The 22,376-nt window shown below is 48.4% G+C and overlaps 1 protein-coding gene across 9 annotated transcripts in view; it reads left to right on the top strand.

Annotated features, from left to right (window-relative positions):
• The window catches only part of snx13 (sorting nexin 13), a 36,000-nt gene extending 24,982 nt beyond the window's left edge, over nt 1-11,018 (top strand). For 3 of the 9 annotated variants that reach the window (XM_079749688.1, XM_079749681.1, XM_079749683.1), the window contains exons 16-26: nt 1,972-2,009; nt 2,397-2,466; nt 3,520-3,698; nt 4,561-4,680; nt 4,789-4,899; nt 5,048-5,209; nt 6,293-6,364; nt 6,497-6,642; nt 7,746-7,814; nt 7,929-8,041; nt 8,465-11,018. In XM_079749688.1, the coding sequence (XP_079605814.1) occupies nt 1,972-2,009; nt 2,397-2,466; nt 3,520-3,698; nt 4,561-4,680; nt 4,789-4,899; nt 5,048-5,209; nt 6,293-6,364; nt 6,497-6,642; nt 7,746-7,814; nt 7,929-8,041; nt 8,465-8,700 (1,316 nt within the window). In that variant the 3' untranslated portion in view covers nt 8,701-11,018. The remainder of the gene's footprint in view (nt 1-1,971; nt 2,010-2,396; nt 2,467-3,519; nt 3,699-4,560; nt 4,681-4,788; nt 4,900-5,047; nt 5,210-6,292; nt 6,365-6,496; nt 6,643-7,745; nt 7,815-7,928; nt 8,042-8,464) is intronic. The other 6 variants (XM_079749682.1, XM_079749684.1, XM_079749685.1 and 3 more) reach the window with 3 other exon arrangements.
• Nucleotides 11,019-22,376: the final 11,358 nt, after the last annotated feature.

Raw genomic sequence — 22,376 nt, forward strand, 5'->3', positions numbered from 1 at the left:
GCATGGTGAAAACATTGCAAGTGCGCTCAAGCAAATCCCCCTCCAATGATACAGTGTCCAAGCGCATTATCGAGATCGCTAATGACATGAAATGTCAGATAATCGAGAGAGTAAAAAACTGCAGGTTTTCTTTACAGTTAGGTGAGTCTACTGACGTGACAAGTGTCGCGCAATTATTGGTGTTTTTTCGCTACAGTTATGAAGGAGAACTTCACGAGGACATGCTGTTCTGCTCTCCGATGGAAGGAAGATGTACCGGCAGTGACATTTTTAATTGTCTCAATGGGATGGAAGACGCAGGGCTGCAATGGGCCAACTGCATATACACAGACGGTGCGGCAGCTATGTTGGGGAAAAATAAAGGGCTGAAAGCAAAGATCCTTAGCGTTGCACCACATGCCAAGTTCACCCATTGCATTATCCACAGAGAGGCCCTGGCATCCAAGACACCCGAGCTTAACAATGTTCTCCAGACAGCAATTAAAATGGTGAATTTCATCAAATCTCGCCCACTCAATACTAGACTCTTCACCCTTCTCTGCCAGGAAATGGGGTCTACACACAAATCCCTTCTTTTCCATTCTGAAGTTAGGTGGCTTTCACGGGGCAAGGTCCTTACACGCCTATTTGAGTTGCGAAGCGAGGTGCGCACCTTCCTCTCAGACGCAAACTCCGCTTTTGCGCACCATCTCACTTACTCGGAATGAATAGCCCTTGCTTATTTGTCATGCATATTCGACAAATTAAATATGCTCAAGCTTTCACTACAAGGCCTCAACACTAACATCCTGACCCTCTCGGACAAAGTGAATTCTTTCACCAAAAAGCTGCAGCGTTGGGCAGTCCGTGCGGAGAGTGGGGATTTTGAGATGTTTTCGGAGCTGCGTGACTTTTTGGAGGAGGATGACGTGAATGTCAATTCATTGAAGGCCTCCATCAACGCTCATCTCCAAAGCCTCCTCGAAAAATTCCATCAATATTTTCCGACGGAAAATGTGGAGAATTATGATTGGATATGACAACCATTCACCAGCTGCTCTTCAAACGATCAGTCATCTGAGCTCGAAGATGCACTGCTTGAGCTATCCAGTAACCGAACCATACAGACATCGTTTGCCTCAAAATCACTGGATGAATTCTGGCTGTCTGTTGCGCAGGAATACCCCGGATTGTCCAAGGCTGCCATGGAAATTCTAACGCCTTTCTGGTCAACCTATCTGTGCGAGAAGACATTTTCGTCCCTCGCATATAAAAAAAATAAATAAATACAGATGTCGGCTCAGCTCCGTGGAGGAAAATCTCTGTGTCGCCGTATGCTGCATTCCTCCTAGAATTAACTTGCTATGTTCACGGAAGCAGGCCCACCCTTCACATTGAAATTGTTAAAGATAGTAAACCAGAAAAGCGAAATAAAAAAAATACCGTTATTGTTATCGCCATGAATATAATCCATGTAACGTTGTAGGCCTAATGCTGTGTGTGTGTGTGTGTGTGTGTGTGTGTGTGTGTGTGTGTGTGTGTGCGCTTGTGTGTGCACGCACGCCACGCACATAGCGTTCTGATCTGATAGCGGCAGCCTACACTTGTTTAATCGTGATTGTTTGGTTTTCTCGGTTCTTGTTCATATGGAATAAATAAAACTAATTACTTTGCTTACTATTTTTTGCTTGATTTAGTTGTTAACGTTTGAGGGGGTATTTTGAGTAAGGACTTAGAATGGGTTTGGGGAAAGTGGGGTCGTCAGACCTCGCCATACATTTTCGTGGGGTCGCCAGACAAAAAGTTTAAGAACCACTGTTTTAGGGGATTGAACATTCGGTTTTTAATACTAGGTTGTTGTCTGATGATGGTGTATAGCCAAGGTATAGGCTATGGTCAGATGAGGGCGTATAGCCAGGGAATAGGCTACTGCCAGCACTTACTTGTAAGCATGTGGACCTTTTTAATTGTGGTATGTCTCTTGCTCTGCAGAATCCTTCAACGGCTCGCCCACGGGAAGCATTAACCTAGTACGTTTACTGTCTTGTCTTACTGTTTTATTATCGCTGAATACATAGTCCTAATTTGTGTTGCTTCTTAATAGCCCCCAATTTTTGCAGTAGGCAATGTAGGTAATATTGTTCTTGACTAAACAGTGAAATTAATAATAAGTGGTAATCAGTAATGATTTTAATTGTGTTTGACTGCAAAAATTGTTTCATACTCTTGAAAATGGTTAAAATAAAAACTGGCCCCAGCCAATGGAGGATTGAGATGATTGGTTTGCTGGTACAAAGATTCCGGGTTACACATGAATTTGGTTGCTTGGCTTGTTAGGTAAAAAGACAACATTCCCATGTATTTTGGAACCTTCTCTGGAAGTTCTCAAATGTTTCTGACCTCCTCCCTTTGTTCAGTCATTGGATGACCTGTCTAACTCCTGCCATGATGACACTATGCAAATCCATGCCTTCATCTCTGATACAGGTACGCTCCCTTACACACTCTGAAGTCATTCCTTAACAGACCGTGTTGATGTTTAGCAGTGCTCCCAGGCATGAGATGATTAACCCGACATTGATGTCAAACATGCTGGTGAGATTTTAGCAATGCACTCTTAAGATCTCTGGATGTACTTGTGTGTAGTAGTAAACTTGGAACATGCAGACGTGCCAGACAAGCAAGAACAATGTTCTTTTTTTAAACCTCACTCTTACATTATCATGTTGATACGGAATTAAAATAACAAGAGTCCTATAAATAATAAATCGACAACATCCAAACAAAACGGCTGACTTTCTGCACGCTCCTATGCAATACCTCTTCCTATACGCTCCGCCTGTAAGGCTGATTGTGATTGGCCCACTGGAGAATGTTTTAACATCCGGTATTATAAAAGAGTGTTTTACTTGTGTATTGCAAAGTGTCTCCTAGCCCTTCCCTGCTCCCTCGCCCTCCTCCCCTCAGGCTCTCTTTATTATTTGATCCTTCCCGCCATTGATTAAAATCATCTGTTTGCTTTTTTGCCATTATGCATGACACACACGTTGTGTATTCCATAATTGCTCTCCTTCCACCATTACTTTCAACATTTTTTTGTTCTTCCTTTTTCCTTCTTCTGTTCCTTCCGGTCATTTTCCTTTTCTGTCCCTCCCTCCACTCTATTCCTGCTCTTCCTCTTCCTGCTTCTCCACCGACCACACACTCTCCCTTTATTTCCTTCTTCCTGCCTGCTATGGAATATTCACTCTCGCTTCTTGATTACATCATCCCCCTCCTCTTTGATCACCCCCCCTCCTCTTTGATCACCCCCCTCCTCTTTGATCACCCCCCCTCCTCTTTGATCACCCCCCTCCTCTCTGATCACCCCCCCTCCTCTCTGGTCACCCCCCCTCCTCTCTGATCACCCCCCCCCCCCCCCCCCCCGATCATCCCCTCCTCTCCCTGGGCTCCTCTGCTGCTCTGCCGTCCCCTCCCCCTACCCCCAACCTACCCCATGTGGTTGTGGTCGTGGTGCCTTTGTGGGGGGTGCGGGGTTAGCTGATCCTCCTCTCCCTGGCTTCTGGGGTGCCTCAGGGGTGTGCAACGACCACGGCAAGACGTACGCGCTGTACGCCATCACCGTGTTCCGCCGCAACAACGACGGCAGCGAGGACTGCTGGAAGACCTACCGCCGCTACTCCGACTTCCACGACTTCCACATGAGGATCACCGAGCAGGTGGGCGGCGGGGCTCCCACTAGTTTACACATCTGCGCACACATGAACATGGCCAGAGGGGTCAGGTCCGGACATTACCCGGAGTCTAGCCCTTATTTAAATATTAGAGGATTTCTCTGTCAGATGCGTGCTCAATTACTGGAAACATTCTGTTTGGTTTAGGCCGGGTAAACGTCAGCACTATCTGTGAATTCTTCTTCTTTGTGTTTACCCATCTTGAAAATATGCCAGAAGTCCGATTTGTTGTGTTAAACCGACCCAGAGCTCGGCTGGTCACGCAGTCTTTGGCCTGCTGTTCACTGTTGTAGGGCTAGCGGGATACCCGTCCAAGCAGCACTTGTTATCTCCATCGGGGGCGTTTTGAAACGTGACGTATCCCGCCAAAGGAGGAGCGCTGCTGCTCCGATGGCTTCCCTGGGAAGCCCTGCCTCCTCGGCAGCTACAGACGCTAGACAGACAGGACTGGTACCGGCGATGGTGACTTCAGTACCCCACCTCAGATCACTGATTCAGAGTCGAGCCCTCTGATTGGTCTTAGCGCTATCCAATTACGTCCAGAGCCATTTTGGTCTATGCCCGTTGACAACGGCCCTAGGAAATTGAAAATGAACTGAGAGGTTTAAGACTTATATGCATTTGGGAAATGTAATGCTGATGTCAGGTTACCTTTTGAGCTAGTCTACCATTGGACTTGTGAAACTAGTGTCTGACAGAGCGGGCTATTGCCTGTCTTACTGACTGTGACTTGTTGTACGGTGTGGCATAGGGTACAGTAATGATGGTGGAAATAGGGCTTGTAGCACTACAAGGGGACGTGGGCCTTTACTTTGACAAAATAACCGCTAACATAATGACTCCTAAGTGTTCGCTGCAGTACGAGAACCTGACGTCTATCCTGCGGCTGCCTGGGAAGAAGACATTCAACAACATGGACCGGGACTTCCTGGAGAAGAGGAAAAAGGACCTCAACGCCTACCTCCAGGTACGGGCTCCTACTCACGACCATCTCTGTGTCTAGCCTTGTGTGTGTGTGTGTGTGTGTGTGTGTGTGTGTGTGTGTGTGTGTGTATTCACTGCGTGTGCTCTCCAGTTACTGATAAACCCAGAGATGGTGAAAGCCTGCCCTACTCTGCTGCCCCACGTCTATGACTTCCTAGAGAACAAGGCCTACAACAAAGGCAAAGGAGACTTTGCACGCAAGGTCAGTGAGTCGCAGACCCCCCCCAGAGGCTGTGGGTTGATGGGCGGATGTGTTCGTGATTTCGGATGCGGTTGAGATTTGTTTGATTCCGGTGCCGTTCACCAGAGTGGTTGTCCTAAACTCTCTCTGGCGGGGCGTCGCTCTCCAGATGGACACGTTCGTGAACCCGCTGCGGAGCTCCATGAGGAACGTGTCCAACGTGGTGAAGGCCTTACCCGACAGCCTGGCCGAGGGAATGAACAAGGTCTCCGACAACATGGGCCGCATGTCGGAGCGTCTGGGCCAGGACATCAAGCAGTCCATATTCAAGGTGAGCCCCGGCCCCCGCCAGAAGGTCCATGGATCCCTGCATCCAGACCATGAAGGTTTTCCTTTAAACTGATATTTCACTCTTCATTTTGGAGCATCATTTATAATATTGTGGTGAGGTGTTGGAAACAGAAGCTGAGGTGTACCAGATTGCTCGCTCGCTGGCCAGCACCCCATCATCCAGAGTTATTTTCAAAATGTTCTAACATGAATTTGTAAATGTTTGCTTTTGATAAGACTATGTTTGTCAATGATTGCACTTCTCACCATCCCTGAAAGGAGGGATCCCCCACTCTGCGTTTCTCCTCCAGATTTCTTCCTTGTTAATGAATCAAATTTTTCATAGCTGTTGGGATGTTGGGATGCTAGGGTCAGGGGGGTGTCATAAATACATGGCCTGTAGAGCCCTTATGAGACTCTGACTATTTATTAAGGGCCATACAAATAAGATTGACTTGACTGCATCTATTTCGGGGCCTTAACTTGTAACACAATGATCATTCAACGTATATATTAACATACTCGTCAAATAGTCATATTATACATAAAACTATTGAAGGTATAACCAATCTAAATCTCTCAAGTCCCCCTTGAGCCTGCCCCTGTGGGCTGGTTAGGGGCCCCTGTGGGCTGGTTAGGGGCCCCTGTGGGCTGGTTAGGGGTCCCTGTGGGCTGGTTAGGGACCCTTGTGGGCTGGTTAGGGGTCCCTGTGGGCTGGTTAGGGGTCCCTTTGGGCTGGTTAGGGGCCCCTGTGGGCTGGTTAGGGGCCCCTTTGGGCTGGTTAGGGGCCCCTGTGGGCTGGTTAGGGGTCCCTTTGGGCTGGTTAGGGGCCCCTGTGGGCTGGTTAGGGGCCACTTTGGGCTGGTTAGGGGTCCCTTTGGGCTGGTTAGGGGTCCCTGTGGGCTGGTTAGGGGTCCCTGTGGGCTGGTTAGGGGCCCCTGTGGGCTGGTTAGGGGCCCCTGTGGGCTGGTTAGGGGCCCCTGTGGGCTGGTTAGGGGTCCCTGTGGGCTGGTTAGGGGCCCCTGTGGGCTGGTTAGGGGTCCCCGCTACAGAGCTGGTGCTGACGTTGGCTCTGTGTGTTCAGGTCCCTCCGCTTCTTCCCAAGTCGGACATCGACCCCGAGCACTGCCGCGTGCTGGCCCAGCTCGACGACAACGTGAGTGTGTGTGCGGGACAGTTTGAGAATACATTGAAGCACTGTACAATACATTTAGTACTGCCGCTCCAGAACCTGACAAGCTGGTGTGTGTGTGTGTGTGCGCGTCCCTCCGTCCGTCCGTCTGTCCAGGTGGACGACAACATCCCTCTGCGCGTGATGCTGCTGCTGATGGACGAAGTGTTCGACCTGAAGGAGAAGAACCAGTGGCTGCGAAGGAACATCAAGAACCTGCTGCAGCAGCTCATCAGGGCCACGTATGGAGACACCATCAACAGGTCGGCACAGCCTCATCCCTCCCTTAGCTCCCACCCTCACCCCTACCCTCACCCCTACCCTCACCCCTACCCTCACCCCTACCCTCACCCCTACCCTCACCCCTACACTCCTACCCTCACCCCTACCCTCACCCCTACCCTCACCCCTACCCTCACCCCTACCCTCACCCCTACACTCCTACCCTCACCCCTACCCTCACCCCTACCCTCACCCCTACACTCCTACCCTCACCCCTACACCCCTACCCTCACCCCTACACTCCTACCCTCACCCCTACCCTCACCCCTACCCTCACCCCTACACTCCTACCCTCACCCCTACCCTCACCCCTACCCTCACCCCTACCCTCACCCCTACACTCCTACCCTCACCCCTACCCTCACCCCTACCCTCACCCCTACCCTCACCCCTACACTCCTACCCTCACCCCTACCCTCACCCCTACCCTCACCCCTACACTCCTACCCTCACCCCTACCCTCACCCCTACCCTCACCCCTACACTCCTACCCTCACCCCTACACTCCTACCCTCACCCCTACACTCCTACCCTCACCCCTACACCCCTACCCTCACCCCTACACTCCTACCCTCACCCCTACACTCCTACCCTCACCCCTACCCTCACCCCTACCCTCACCCCTACCCTCATCCCTCCCTTAGCTCCCACCCTCACCCCTACCCTCGCCCCTACACTCACCCCTACCCTCACCCCTACACTCCTACCCTCACTCCTACCCTCACCCCTACCCTCATCCCTCCCTTAGCTCCCACCCTCACCCCTACCCTCGCCCCTACACTCCTACCCTCACCCCTACCCTCACTCCTACCTATACCTAGCTAACTACTCACCCCTACCCTCACCCCTACACTCCTACCCTCACCCCTACCCTCACCCCTACACTCCTACCCTCACCCCTACCCTCACTCCTACCTATACCTAGCTAACTACTCACCCCTACCCTCACCCCTACCCTCACCCCTACCTACACTCCTACCTAGCTAACTTCTCACCCCTACCTACACTCCTACCTATACCTAGCTAACTACTCACCCCTACCCTAACCATACCTGACTAACTGATGGTTTTCTGCTCGCAACAGGAAGATCGTGGACCACGTGGACTTCCTGACCTCACCGGAGCAAGTGGCAGACTACGTCAAGAAGTTCAGGTACCTCCTGTCCCTCTTACCCCTCCCTTCAGCACACGCATATCATTAAGCCCACTGTGATTGGTTAGGGGGACGTGTCAGTCACCCTCTCCGGCCCCACCCATTTCTGTGCAGGGACTCCTACTGGCCCAACGGGATCCTGGCAGAGAGCCCGCCCACCCGGGACAAGGGGACCCGCATGAGGACCCGTGTCGCGGCAAAGACCAACCTGCTGGGCATCATGCCAGGTGGGGACACACACACACATATGTGCAATACATTTTCTGAACATGGGTGGCCCCACTGGGAATCAAACCCCAACCCTTGCAGTGTTCTGCCAGTTCAAAACTGGCAGAACAGAACATTTTCAATTTCTTTTCGAGGTTTGAAAAATGATAACCTATTAAAAAGTCTGGAAATGCCAATGAATATAAAATCCGTAGTACCAGATCGATAGTGCTTGGCGCTTAGTTTTATGAACATCCTTACTGTACCAACAGCGATATATTCTTTCACCTTCTTCTGACGAATGTACTTCATGTAAGTCGCTTTGGATAAAAACGTGCTCAATGTAAATGTGAATGGCAACCATCTCCATGCACCTGTACGCCACGGCTTACAAACCATAATAACCTGACCTGTCTCCGGGTCTGACGGCTTCCCCCCTCCAGACGAGCTTAAGCACATCATCGGCGCGGACACCACCCGGAAGGGCATACTGCGCGTCTTCGACATGTTCCAGCACCAGCCCATGAACCGCCGGCTGGTCTACGTCTTCCTGGAGAGCTTCCTTGAGACCATGTTCCCGCAGTACAAGTTCCCTGAGCTCTTCGTCAAGCTGCACTCACGCTCGCCCCGCACCCACCGCTACAGCCAGAAACTCAAGAGCACCGCCCTCAAGAGGTGACAGGACAGAGGTGGAGATGGAAGGGGGGACGGGCCACCGGGCAGCAGAATCCCAAGGCGTGGAGGCGTATGAGATGGGCACGTCGCAAGCGTGCACATGTAGACCACCGCCATACACACACACAGATAGACTCAAGAACAACCACGATGAAGAGTGAAGCGATTTGGGGAAGCGAGGTGTGTGTGTGTGTGTGTGTGTGTGTGTGTGTGTGTGTGTGTGTGTGTGTGTGTGTGTGTGTGTGTGTGTGTGTGTGTGTGTGTGTGTGTGTGTGTGTGTGTGTGTGTGTGTGTGTGTGTTCTCTTCCATTCTCTGGACCTCTCTTGGTCTCCCATCGACACTCCCCACCATGGTTCTTCACTCCTTCCAGCTGAGACTTTAGAAAGACTGAAATGACCGGGAACAAGTCGACACTCGCACACTGCCCTCCTGACACACAAACACGAACAGACGTTGTTTGATTTTCTATGATCTTCTGTTTGGACATTTTATTTAGGTGTTTAGCTTTAGCTGGCCCAGGCCGTGCCCACCCCCTTCCTGGTCCAGAGAGCAGACCACATACTGTTGATGTTGGACGGTTGGTTTCTAACCTGCAGTGTAGCCCGCATTGACCCTCACCTTGCCTTACCCTCCTGCTTCTCTCGGCTTGCATATAGACAGATTGAGCTCTTATTCATTTGTTTGACCTTTATGTGTTGAGGAAGATTGAGCGAATAATCACTTTGGTTTTAGATAATTGTGTATATTACATAATCGCATATTTAGAAAACTGATTTTGTCAGTTGCACTGGTTCAAAAGGACACGTCTTGTTTTTTAATGTGACTAAACTCTCTCTGCATCAACCTAATTCTAAAGAGTTAGTCAAAGGCTTCCAGGCCTTTCCAGACTGTAAGAATGCCCCATTCAACACTACTGTCAAACTACCAAAGCACCTGCACACACACACCTGCGCACACACACACACCTGCATACACACGCACACAAGCAGATGATACTCCAAACACTACTGTGCTCCATATCAGTTTTCATGTGGGGTTAAAGGTTAATCCACAATGCACTGTTCACCTTTAACCCTTTCCATTAAAAGGGTTAAATCTATACTGTGGTGTTGGCGGCCCTCTGGCTTTGAAAAGTGTACTACTTTAGTATAATGTTTAAGAGAATGTACTTTGGTCTGGTCTGTACTTTGTTCATTGAGAGCGTTGTGTGTCTGTATGAACGTGCGTGCGTGTATGTTTGTAGCATGATGAACTCTTTTCAGTCCGAAACTGTGCCAGTGTGTGCTAGTGAGCCAGCCTTAAAACGCTTTATTATATTAGTGACCAAGACGTAGCTCTCCTTGAGACGCACACACACACACACACACACAATGGAGCGACACAAGGAAACAGATTTATCCCTAATTAATCACTTATTTGGTTTTTTTTTATTTTTGTGCACTATTTTTCTTCAGTGCATGTATATTTGAATAATTGGGTACTGAAAAAAAGTTTGAGCATACGTCTAGAGATTAACAGGTCAAAAGTAAATCAAATCAAATAATCAAGCCAACAATTTACATTCCGTTGTTGTAAAAGGACTTCTTTAATTAACCGACCTGTAACTTAGTTTTTATGGTTTTTACTTTGAGTTTTGTTTTTGTTTTTTTGGGGGGGTTACGTGACTAGCTCTTAAGCCAAGGCCTTGGCCTAGAACAAACTTGCTAGATGTTTAGTGAGATGTGGCTACCGGTCAGAGGCGCTCTCCTCCAATGGAATCGCAGGAGTGACACTTCCTATGACCTCATTGAATCGCTGCTTAAAGCAGCACAGAAGGGAGTGGTGGGCAGGATGTGTGACTACCTGCCTAGACTGTACCGGAACCCTCCCTACCCATCTGCTGGGATTGGCTTGCACTGAGCAGCCCTGTTGGACTTTAATTGGCTTGAGACGAAGAGAACTGTTGAACCTCTTGCCCTTTAAGAGCTGAATATCTGTCCCCATACTCGATGCAGTGACTTCCCCTTTATGTGTCCCTATCTGTCCATAAAGGAACTTGTCATGCTTTTGTTTTTTAAATTCCCAATGTATATGAATCTATGATGATAAAAAATTGTGCATATGTGTACAGTATGTGTTAATAGTGTGCCTAAATGTACTGTCAATTCTATTTTCATATTTTTCCTTATCTACAAAAAAAATGAATCAAAGTCATGGTAATTTTAAGCGACTGAAGAGGATTTAAGGGTGTTGTTTTTTTTTTCGCATCATGCATATCAAACTGCTACTTTTGGAGCAGCCGTGCTCAGATCAGTATAACACTAATAAAACAGTAACTGAGACTAACTGACCAATTGAGTGTTTCATATATACACTGTAAGGGCTGTATGTACATCAAGAACAACAAAGTAATTGGCTTTGTGTATTGCTGGGTGATATGCAAGCATCAACTATTCTGTATTACAGATTTGAGGGGTATTCCACCAAAGTCGCTAACGAATGCGGCGCTTAGTTGATTAAGCCCGACGCCAACTTCCACTTGAGGCTAAAGCCAATCCATCAACGTAGTTCAAGCCATGCTTACGTTATCGTGGATTACGCGCGGCCACTAAATATGTAACCAGCCCAGAACCGTGAATGTCGAATCATGGATCAAATGTCCGAAAAGGACCGAGCGGGATGTTTTCCAGAGGCGAACAGAAGCTGCTTGTGGAGGTCTATGACGAGTACAAGCATATAATAAATCAAAAAGGGAACACCGTATCCATTAATAAAAACGGAGGCCGGTTGGCAATACAATCGCCGATCTTCTGAATGAATAAGTAGCATTAAGCGTAACATATTTAAATATAATATTGTCAGTAGATTTGTGTTCAGTTAGAGAGTCTCGAGGTATGTTGTCCTTGCACCCGGACGTCCGGGGTTTAATCCCCACCTAAATTAGCCTGGCTCGCCAGACCTCATCTCAATCTGGGAACCACACAATCATTTTCTCGTATTTGAGGCGTGGTTCACCCGGAGCCGTTTATTGGGCGCTACGAATGTCTATCATATTAGTCTGTAGGCCTACGTAGCTTATAGCCAATCAAAGCCTGTTGGTAGAAAGGGAAAAGACATCCTTCTTGGTAATGAAAGAGTTTAACGCCGAAAGTTGCTTTTTTTTCCAAATAAAATTGCGTTCTAAACTACTTAATGTGCGTTCACACCAAAAGCGAATTGCGCTGCCAAGACGCTTTGGTCGCTCATAAAGTATCGCTGCGAATATTTCTGTTCGCTTTTGTCGCTCATGACGTACAATTCAATTTTGCAGACGCATTTAAAGGAGCCGTATGCTTTTAGTACAGACAGCCATATCAAAGAGTGAACTCCCATACACTTTGGCCATATTGCAGACGGTTTTGCTTGTTGGATAAACTGCTTCGACAGCAAGTAGTAGACAGTGATTCCCCTCCAATATATATATAAACTCCTAAAATGTAATTACAACCGAGAACAAAAAAACGTTGCATGCTGTAGTAGGCTAGTTAAAATATGTTTCACGGATCTGCATGTGCAAATCATGATCTGCACTCATTCGTCAAACAAATGTACATTGGCGCACATGGCTAATTTGCATACGAGCACAGGACTGGCTGGCTCCGCAAGGCAAATAATGGAACGAACCTACCTACCTGCCTACCTACCTACCTACAAACCAACCACCCACCCAACCATCCATCCATCTATCAACGCGTGTCTACTTTTAATGTGATGTATTTTGTGTATGTCCAGTCAGACTTGTCTCCCTTGTTCTGTGTGGTCTTGTACGCCTGTGTGAGCCGAATCACCTAAATGAATTCCCGACGATTTGCGTCGTTTGGTATTAATAAAGACTTTACTAGGCTATCTATCTAGACTATTTAATTTAAAATGATTCACCTCAGGCTCCGTGAATAGTGGGGAATAACGGGAATAGAGGGATAAAAGGCAAGAGATATATCCCTTGTCATTTATCCCTCGTCTTGTCGATTAGGTTGTGTATGTGACGATTTCGAAAACGTGCTTTGTTTAAAGCATGACTACACGCGATTGGTTGGTTAGATTGGTGGTATGGAGAGCAAATGAAAATGATTCCCGCCTAAATACGAACGTTCTAGATCACAAATATTTTCTATAAATACTCCCGCTTATCATCACTTTGTATCAAAATCACTATGGATGTTGTTGGGGCAAAATAACCTGCTGAGCACATCACATGTACATTATAAATATAGCTAACTCCTACCCTAGCTTAATGAGCACATCACATGGCAGTCACCTTATAATATAGTCAACTTTTAACACATAACACATACATGAGAATATAGTCAGGTCAGGGCCGGAGCCAGGGCCCCATTTCTCCTCCCGGCAGATGGTAGACACTCAGACAATGCACCAGTCATCCTCAAGGACGGGAGGACCACAACAGGTGATGCTCTGAAGCTCTCCCCCGTAAGGAGGAACACAAGAAGATATACATGCATACACTAGTGCCTGGGAACCAAGGTCAAGTAAAAACACACAGAACCACACACATCTCAAACGCACACACCTCATCACGAGGAGATACAGCATAAGACTGTATCACTCTGAGACTCTTCACCTTCTTCTGAAGCAGACCTTCCACGGAGGCGAAGCTCCGGACGAACCATCAGCGCTGATTAGGGACTTAGACATATTCGATTTCTCACGCTTATGACTCTGTATAACCGTTGCCACTTTACTTAATAAATCCAAGGTCCTCGTGCCGATAGACTTTATTACCTCTCCGTCTCATTTCATCTGGTCCAGTAACTAGACAGACCGTTTTTCCCAACAATTTGGTGACCCCGACGTGATTTTTTCTGAATTGGACCGCAACTGGGAAACGAGAGACGGAGAGCGGCACGGCCTCGGGACCCCGGAGAACCGGACCGATTCCTGCAGTCTCACCTCGCGATCGCCCAACAAAAGGTAGGCAGAACCTGTTGATAAAATCCAAACTCTGCATAGTTATATAGGAACCACATTAGGAGATGAGACTGTGAGAACGGTTCGCTACGGGATATCTCGTGGGGACTAATAGGACTGCACCCCAGCATTTCCCCGTAAAACCCGATTGACCCCGAATGCGTGACACATCGAATATCGGCTCGTTGCATGGTGAAAGAATACCCTCGAGACCATAGGGCCTATAAGAATCGGTTAGTGATACAAGACTACCGATGGCCAGAATATATATGCCTGAGCCATTGAGTGGACTCAGAGGGATGCCTGGGCCGGGGTCGGAACCCAGATGGAATATATGCCTGAGCCATTGAGTGGACTCAGAGGGATGCCTGGGCCGGGTTCGGAACCCAGATGGAATATATGCCTGAGCCATTGAGTGGACTCAGAGGGATGCCTGGGCCGGGTTCGGAACCCAGATGGAATAATCTGTGTATTAAATAATTCTATGTGGTGAGAAGTTTAGAGTCCTTTATCAGGGTTAAAGTCCCTTTGCAAAGGAAACAGCGTGTGTATGCGCGAGTGAACGAGAGGCAGTGTGTGTATGCGCGAGAATAAGAGAGAGAGAGACGGAGTGGCTGTGTGTGTGTGTGTGTGTGTAAGAGGCCCAGAGAGAGAGAAAGAAAGAGAGCGAGCGTATTTTTGGGCCGGCTAAAATATGGAAATATGTGTGCAACGCTTGCTTGCTTTGCTATGCTTAACGCTATTCTGCTGTGTCTGATGATTGTGGGTGCGGGACACAGAATGAGAAGTCTGTCGATATGTTTCTGGGTGCGTCTGCGAGAAAGAGGGAATCTGTGAGTGAATCAGTGGGTGTGTATGCGTGATAATCTGTGAGTGAATCAGTGGGTGTGTATGCGTGATCCGCTCTATCTTTGTCCGTTAAAACGGGTAAATGTAGGAATAGATAGATTGATAATAATGAATAAATGTCTCTCTGACGTATTGCGTTGCTCTATGGCGTAACCAGCGGAAATAGATAAATTGACAATGATAAATAACCTTTTTTACTGTGTCGCTTCAATTTACTGTTTGAACCGTTAAAACTAGACCTAGACAAGTTGACAAGGATAAATGATATCTCTTTTACTGTGTTTCTTTGAATTACTGCCGGACCTGTCGCATAGATAAACCACAATACTAAACAACATCTCTTTGCCGCGTTGGTTGACGGTTTAGTCTGATTGACGCAGATTAATCAATAAAGATAGATAACGATTATTGGCTATAAAGAATATCTGGATGTATTGAATAACGTCTATAGGCCCTGTTGTTGTTTTTTGCTTCCCTCCCCCCTGTTTTTTCCTCCTTTTTCTCGTTCTCCTCCTCCAAGAGTGACAAAAGTTACCCCCTAGTCTCTCATCCGCTCTTGTGTGTTAGACAGGCCACACAGAGTTATAGCATCAGGGCCGCCATTTTTTGAGTTCTCTCGCTCAGTCCGAAGCCACACCTCCCCCTCCGCCAAAAGTTTAGCCACTCCAACCTTACCCTTCCCCAACTAGACTGCCCCCTACTGGACCACTCCAACTTTACCCTTCCCCAACTAGACTGCCCCCTACTGGACCACTCCAACCTTACCCTTCCCCAACTAGACTGCCCCCTACTGGACCACTCCAACCTTACCCTTCCCCAACTAGACTGCCCCCTGCTGGACCACTCCAACCTTACCCTTCCCAAGCCACAGCGCCCCCTGCTGGACAACTCCAACTCTACCCTTCCCCAACTACAGCGCCCCCCACTGGACAACATCAATACCAATCCAACCCCGACTCTCGATCACCCCCTGCTAGAAGAATTATCCCGGTGAATAATAAAGATAAAAAGACAAACCTCCCCGCACCCGGCCTCCAGTGCAAAGGCGTCCACGACCCCGACCACCCCCACACCAGGCTGCTAAGGAACGGCGAACACACCCACCATGTCGGACGAGCAACGGACCAGAGCGGTGGGCTGGTTGTGCCTCAACGCTGAACCGGGAAAAATATTGAAAGGCCAAGACCGGAAGAAATGGGAGAACCGATGTGATGTCTACATTAAAACCTGGCAGAAAGAGGGCGTGATCCGAATGGGACCCCTCGACCACACCGGCCGGGCCGCCATACACGCGTACATTGGCAGCCAGTATGAGCGGGCAAAGGTCCGTCGCGACAATGCAGGAAGCCCAACCGGAAGCAGAAAGGATGCGTACGCGGATCGGCGTACCTGGCGCCAACACATTGGACTTGGCCTCCTTCCTGATCAACCTATCGTCTAAAGAAGAAGAAACGGAAGTGTCAGTAGCAACAACAGAAATGAGAAGACACTCCGGGATTCCCCAGGGGAGACACGGAAGACACGAGGAAAGAGACCAAAGAGGTGAAGAAGACGCAGACACCGTGGAGTGGGACCCAGTGGGAACGAGATGGAAAGAAGAAGCGCTGGAAAGAATGTCCCTCGGCATCGAGACAGAAGTCCATCTCCTGTCTCGACAGCTGCGGGAAAGGAGCGAAGGCAGAGATCAGAGGTGGGGAAGAGGCGCAATCCACAGGACAATTGGCCCGGGCAGATTACAAGCCCGAAGTACCGCAACCCCGATCGCGACCCTGGCCATCACCAGCACTCCACAAGCTGGCCCCCCGACACAACGGAGCCAAGCCCTCGACCGCCGGACGAACCGCGACCTGGATGAGGGTCCAGGACTGATGTTCCCGCTAATGGACACCCCTGCAGGACGAGCGATGTACGTTCCCTGGACCCACCGCGACCTCAAGGGACTAGTGGAAGACCTTCCCCCGATCAAACAGGGGGCGGGCAAGTGGATCAGAAACCTCGAGCGACTGACCACAGCTGACCGGCTCACCATGGGGGACATCCGAGCGGTCCTCATGAGAGGAGAAGGACCCCGGGCAGTCAACGACGTGGAAACCACAGCCAGAACCACCAGAGAGCCGGACGACTCCCCTTTCGACCCCTTCCGCCCCATATGGTGGGAGGCCCTGAGGGGCCTATACAGGGGCGCCGAAAAGGGGGGGTAAAGGAGACGGATTCTAGGGGCCCATGATGGAGGGGGGGCCCAGAGAGGCACCTAATGATGATGAAATTATAATACAGAAAAAATAATGACACTAAGTTATTAACTAACATATAATCACACATATTTTATTTTCCATGTCCTGGTAACAATTCCTTTATCTGTTTTGGAAGCATCAACCCCTGCAGGGCCCCCCCTTCCCCCCCTCTATTTACGTAAAATGGTTCAGTCCGACTGGATCAGCTGCGGTAGCGCACCGGCGGCCACAGCGGGCAAAGCGGAGGAGACAGCAGTATGCCTCAAAAATCAGGCAGCCAAAAAAGAAAGGAAAATAAATTAAGAGAGGAGAAGGAGTTGAAGGGTCGACAATATGTCACCCAGTATTTCCAAAAAAAAGGTGGGTTTGTTGTGGTGGAAAGTTATGGATATTAACTTTGTCCCTGTCTGTGGTCTATAAGCTAGCTCACTTTTCTCACCATGTTAGCTCAAGAAAACTCTGGATTTTTACATTTTACTGCTATATTAGTTAAATAATCAATCCAGTCAAACATTTATCAAGCTGTTCTTATTCAATAATAGTTGATCTCCCCTCTGTGAAAATGATGCCTCGTTCTGAACAGAGTCAAGTGCACCAGAAGCTGCAGCAGCTGTCTGTCAGCCCCCAACTCCCCCTGCCCCTGAATCAGCCCCAGTGCCCCCACATGAGGAAGGAGGTGAGCAGCTGTGTGTGTTGAAATAATAATAATAATAATAATAATACATAATATAATACAAAATATAATACATTTTACTACAGTCTCAAAACAATACAAAGATGAAGGTAATTCATTAAGAAAATGAATTAAATAAAAGGCATTTTGAACAATTTTAACGGTTTAAAAAGTATAAACCCTTTTAAAAAATGAAATAGAAGACGTGCAGTAAGAACAGAGGAGAACATCTGTGGTGTGTGCAGCAGACTGGGGTGACTGCTCTCAGTCCAATCAGAGAAGTTTACATGTTGGTGACTATGCTATTACAAATAGTTATATTATAGGAAATCCTATATAATTAATGTATGTCATGTACACTCTACAGAGCCAGGTCTAGGACCCTCTTCTGGTTTGTCAGGGAGGGATGTGGAGGAAGTGGAGGAAGAGATGGAAGAGGGTACAGATGACAGTGAGAGTGCAGAAACACAGGCGACAGAGAGTGAGGGCGAAGAAGTTGAAAGGAATTCAGAGGAGGATGGACTGAATACAGAAAGAGCCAGAAAGACAACAGAGAGGCAGGAAGAACAACAAGCTGATGTTCAGGTCTTTGAAAGGGAAGAAGATCATTTGACTGATGACCCTGGTTTCTGGCCAGCAGCTTTAACTGATCAGGATAGGGAGAAGATAGTAAGGAAATTGGCCATGAGAGAGAAAGAAGTAGAAATGCCATGTGATTCAAAGGGGAAGCCATTCCCTGACTACCTGAATTATACAAAGGCAGCAAATAAAAGAGAAAAGGTAAACAGAGACTGGCTGACTTTTAGTCAAAGTAATAATTCACTTTATTGCATACCATGTGTGCTTTTCTCCCATGTACAGAAAAAGCCTTCCACTAGTGCACTGACCAGTCAAAATGGGTATAAAATGTGTGATGTGGAGTGGCGTCGAATGTACAATAAATTCCCAGTCCATGAGAGGAGTGAGGCACATAGAGATTGCTACTTAAGATGGAAAAATCTGCAAGGATCTGTAATGAAAGATAGAGGTGTGGATTCTCTGTTAAATAAGGAGTTGCAAACAGAAATAGAGAAAAATAGAGCCATCTTGGAGAGACTCTTAGACGTAACCCTACACTTGGCCTCAAGAAACCTGCCTTTCAGGGGCAAAACCAAAGACCTAGATGACATTCATAATGGCAATTTCCTAGGCACACTGGAGCTCTTGTCACATTATGATCCTCTGCTAAAAGAGCACTTTAAAAAAATCAGGGACAACAAACAAAAACAAAAAGAAGGAAAAGGAACCAGGCTAACACATTATCTTAGCTCTGACAGTCAGAATGAGTTTAGCAACTTATGTGGACGACGAGTTCTGAAAAGAATTCTGCAGGAACGGGAGGATGCCATATATTATGCTGTCATCTGTGATGCCACACCAGACATTTCCCATACTGAGCAAAATGTGGTGCTCCTAAGGTATGTTAAATATGACAAAGAAAAAGATGAGTGGGAAATTACGGAGAGGTTCCTTGAATTCAGGGATTTTCACAAAAAGACGGGGAGTGAGATCGCAGAGATGATTCATGCAGTTCTTCGTGACCATGGGATAGACATCGGTGATTGCAGAGGGCAGGGCTATGACAACGGGGCTAACATGTCAGGGAAAATAAAGGGAGTCCAAGCTCAAATACTGAAGAAAAACAAGCTGGCTACTTATTCACCATGTGCCTCCCACACATTAAATCTTGTTGGTGTGCATGCTGCACAGTCAAGCCCAGAGGTATCCACATTTTTCGGCTGCATAAATCGCCTGTACACATTTGTAAGTGGCAGCCCAGAGCGTTGGGCCATCTATAAAGAGCAAACAGGTTGCTCATTGCATCGCCTATCTGATACCCGCTGGAGTGCAAGGATTGAGGCTGTTAAACCTGTGGCAAAGCACCTACCTTCTGTCCTCAAATCCCTTGATAGCATAGTTATGACATGCAGTCTCACCAGTGAAGCAAGATCAGAAGCTAATGGTTTGAGGAAATACTTCATGTCATTTGATGCTGTTGTTCTTCTCACTGTCTGGCTGAAGGTACTGCAAAGTATTGACAACAGGAATGTTATTCTCCAGTCAGGAAAAATATCACTTGACATAGAAGCAGCCAATATCAGAGACTTGACAGAAGAGATGCAGTCTCTAAGAGATGCATGGGACACTCTCCTAGCTGAGGCAAAGTTGATAGCTGGGGAAATGAATGTTACACCTCAGTTAAGCAAGGAGTCCAGCCGCCAGAAGAAAAGGCGGAGATTCCATGATGAAACCGCTGAAGAGGAGACAACTCAGGAGAGTTCAGAAACAGTGTTTCGGAACACTGTGTTTTATACAGCCATGGACCGTATCATCAGTGACTTGGATACTAGGTTCCGGGGCATTGCACATATTGTCAACGAGTTTTCTGCTGTTCTGAAAGTTGGGCAGATTAGTGAGGGCAAAATCTCTTCTGTGTGCCAACCACTGATCACAAAGTATTCTAGTGATCTTACTCCTGATTTTGAAAATCAAGTAAGACACCTAAACAGTGTATATGCAGCCAACTTCCCCCCTAACCTGTCCCCTCTTGAACTCCTGAATGCAATTTGTAAGCTGCAGCTGCAAAGCATCTTTGGAGAAGTGTGCATCGCCTTGCGCATATTTTGCACCCTGCCAGTTACTGTTGCTGGTGGTGAGAGAGCGTTCAGTAAACTAAAAATGATAAAAAACTATTTGAGGTCCACAATGTCTCAGGAAAGACTTTGCAGTCTTGCCATGCTGTCAATTGAGAGTCAGTTGGCTAGAAAGCTGGACTTCAAAGACCTGATAAGTGATTTTGCACATGAGAAGGCTCGGCGTTGGGCTTTGGGTGAGAAGAGTTGAGCAAGGACCAGTGATTGAAAGGTTGCAAAAGGAAGCTTGACTCAGTCGGCAACGTTATATTATATATTTGCCATTCTTTCATATATTAAGTTCTACTTAAATGATGAGAAATCATATATGGCCATTTTGTATTCTGATGGCGTTTTTGTTTTTGCTGAGATTTCTTTCTCTCCACTGATTATAATTGCTATTTTTTCATGGAAGAGTTTATTTCCAATTTAAGAATCAGTGGTGCAGCAAATAAATTACTCAAAATGAATTCCATTGTATTCAGAGTGCTCAGTTCTTCCCCTACTGTACATGTCAACTGTCATGCTGTTCTTCTTTCACAAATATGGTAATGATAGTCAAAAATACCATTAAAATGCATAATTGTATGTAAAATAGCATCAAAAAATTTTGCCGCTGTGTTGGGGGCCCTGTAAAGATTCTTTTCATGGGGCCCAAAACCCCTAGCGGCGCCCCTGGGCCTATACCCCCCTCAGAACTCAGCAGCATGCATGACCGGCCTGAAAAGAAAACCCAGTGAATCAGCGGGCGAATACCTCACAAGAGCCACTGAACGATGGAAAGACGGATTCGGAACCCGACCAGGAGCCTCCGCCGCCACCGAGGCCATGTTCCGGATCGCGGTTGAGACGGGTCTCTGCACCAAGACCCGCGAAGGCCTCAAAACAGTGATTGGACTCGGAAGAATGAACGCCATGGACTGGGAGGAGGCCATTACACACCACGTGAACCTGGAGCAAGAACGGGAGGACGAGGACGTCAAAGAAGACCGCGACCTGAGGAAACGACTCTTGCGCATGGACGTCAAGAAAGCAACCCAGGAACACAACCGGGACAAGAAGGAGTCCAACAAAGACCACGCCTCCGAGATCATGCCCCTCGAAGTGGCCACGCCTCCGGCCCCGCTGCCTGGACAGCCAGCGATGCAACACGGCCAACAGGATCATCAGCAGCAACCCGGCCCGACCCGCGGTAACCCTGGAAATGGACCGACACATGCCTCAAACCCCGGGACCCCGATGTACCCTCTCTGGGAGGACCCGGGATACAACGGTCAATATTGACGGGACCCGAGAGCCTCGAGAGGGACCCAGGTGGTGAACCTGGGAACGGGAGCCCCAATGGTGGACGGACTCGTAAACCAAACACCAATTCGTTTCATGGTCGACACCGGAGCAACAGTATCCACCATCGGGGACCTGAACCATGAAATCCCGCCCCTCTCCACTCGAACCCTGACTACCATGGGGTTCTCGGGAATAGAAAAGACCAACCCCTTCACCACCCCCTTGCCGCTCACCATCCTGGGACAAACCTTCTACCACTCCCTCCTATATGCCCCCAAGTGTCCCACCAACCTCATGGGTAGAGACATCCTGAGCAAAATCAACTGCCTCATCAGCTGTTCCCCCGAAGGGACTACCATGACGACAGAAGCCGACCAACCGCTCCAGATGATGCTGGTGCATGAACCCCCGCCCCGAAGCCCCCCGTCAGACGTATATTGGATCCGGAACATGACTACCCCGGACGGATTCAAGCCCCTAGAAGAAACATACCGAGAGTGGGCCCCCTGGATCCATCAACAGGGGGACTTCTACCCACCGCACGACCCCCTCCACACGACCCTCAATGCCCTTCGAGACCCAGACGAAAGCTACGACGAACAATGGAGACGCACCATGGAGGGAACCGGCCAGAAGTGCCTCTACGAAACAATGTTCATCGGACCTGAGGGGGTGGCGGCCCTCACCCTTCTCACCCCGGATCAAGAATATTGGTACCGCCTCAAACCCGAGTCCCGACCACACGTGACCCTGGCAGTAGCCAAGCACCACACGGCTATGAAGCTGGGGCCCATGGTCTGCCGAGCGACTCAAGTACGAGAGTGGGCCCCCACCGACAACCCACACATTCACCTAGCCCCTGACAAAGGCTTGATCCGGGTCTCCTTCCCCCAAACGGCCTCCTGGGGGGTGGCAGAACGAGTGGAGTGCGACCGACCGCTCGCCCCTGAGGAGGTCGACACCCCCAGCCCCCTGGAAGCCGAAGACCCCGACGTAAAGATCATGCTAGACGGCCTC

Source organism: Pollachius pollachius (assembly GCF_949987615.1).
Source record: "Pollachius pollachius genome assembly, chromosome: 13".
NCBI classification, from domain to species: domain Eukaryota; kingdom Metazoa; phylum Chordata; class Actinopteri; order Gadiformes; family Gadidae; genus Pollachius; species Pollachius pollachius.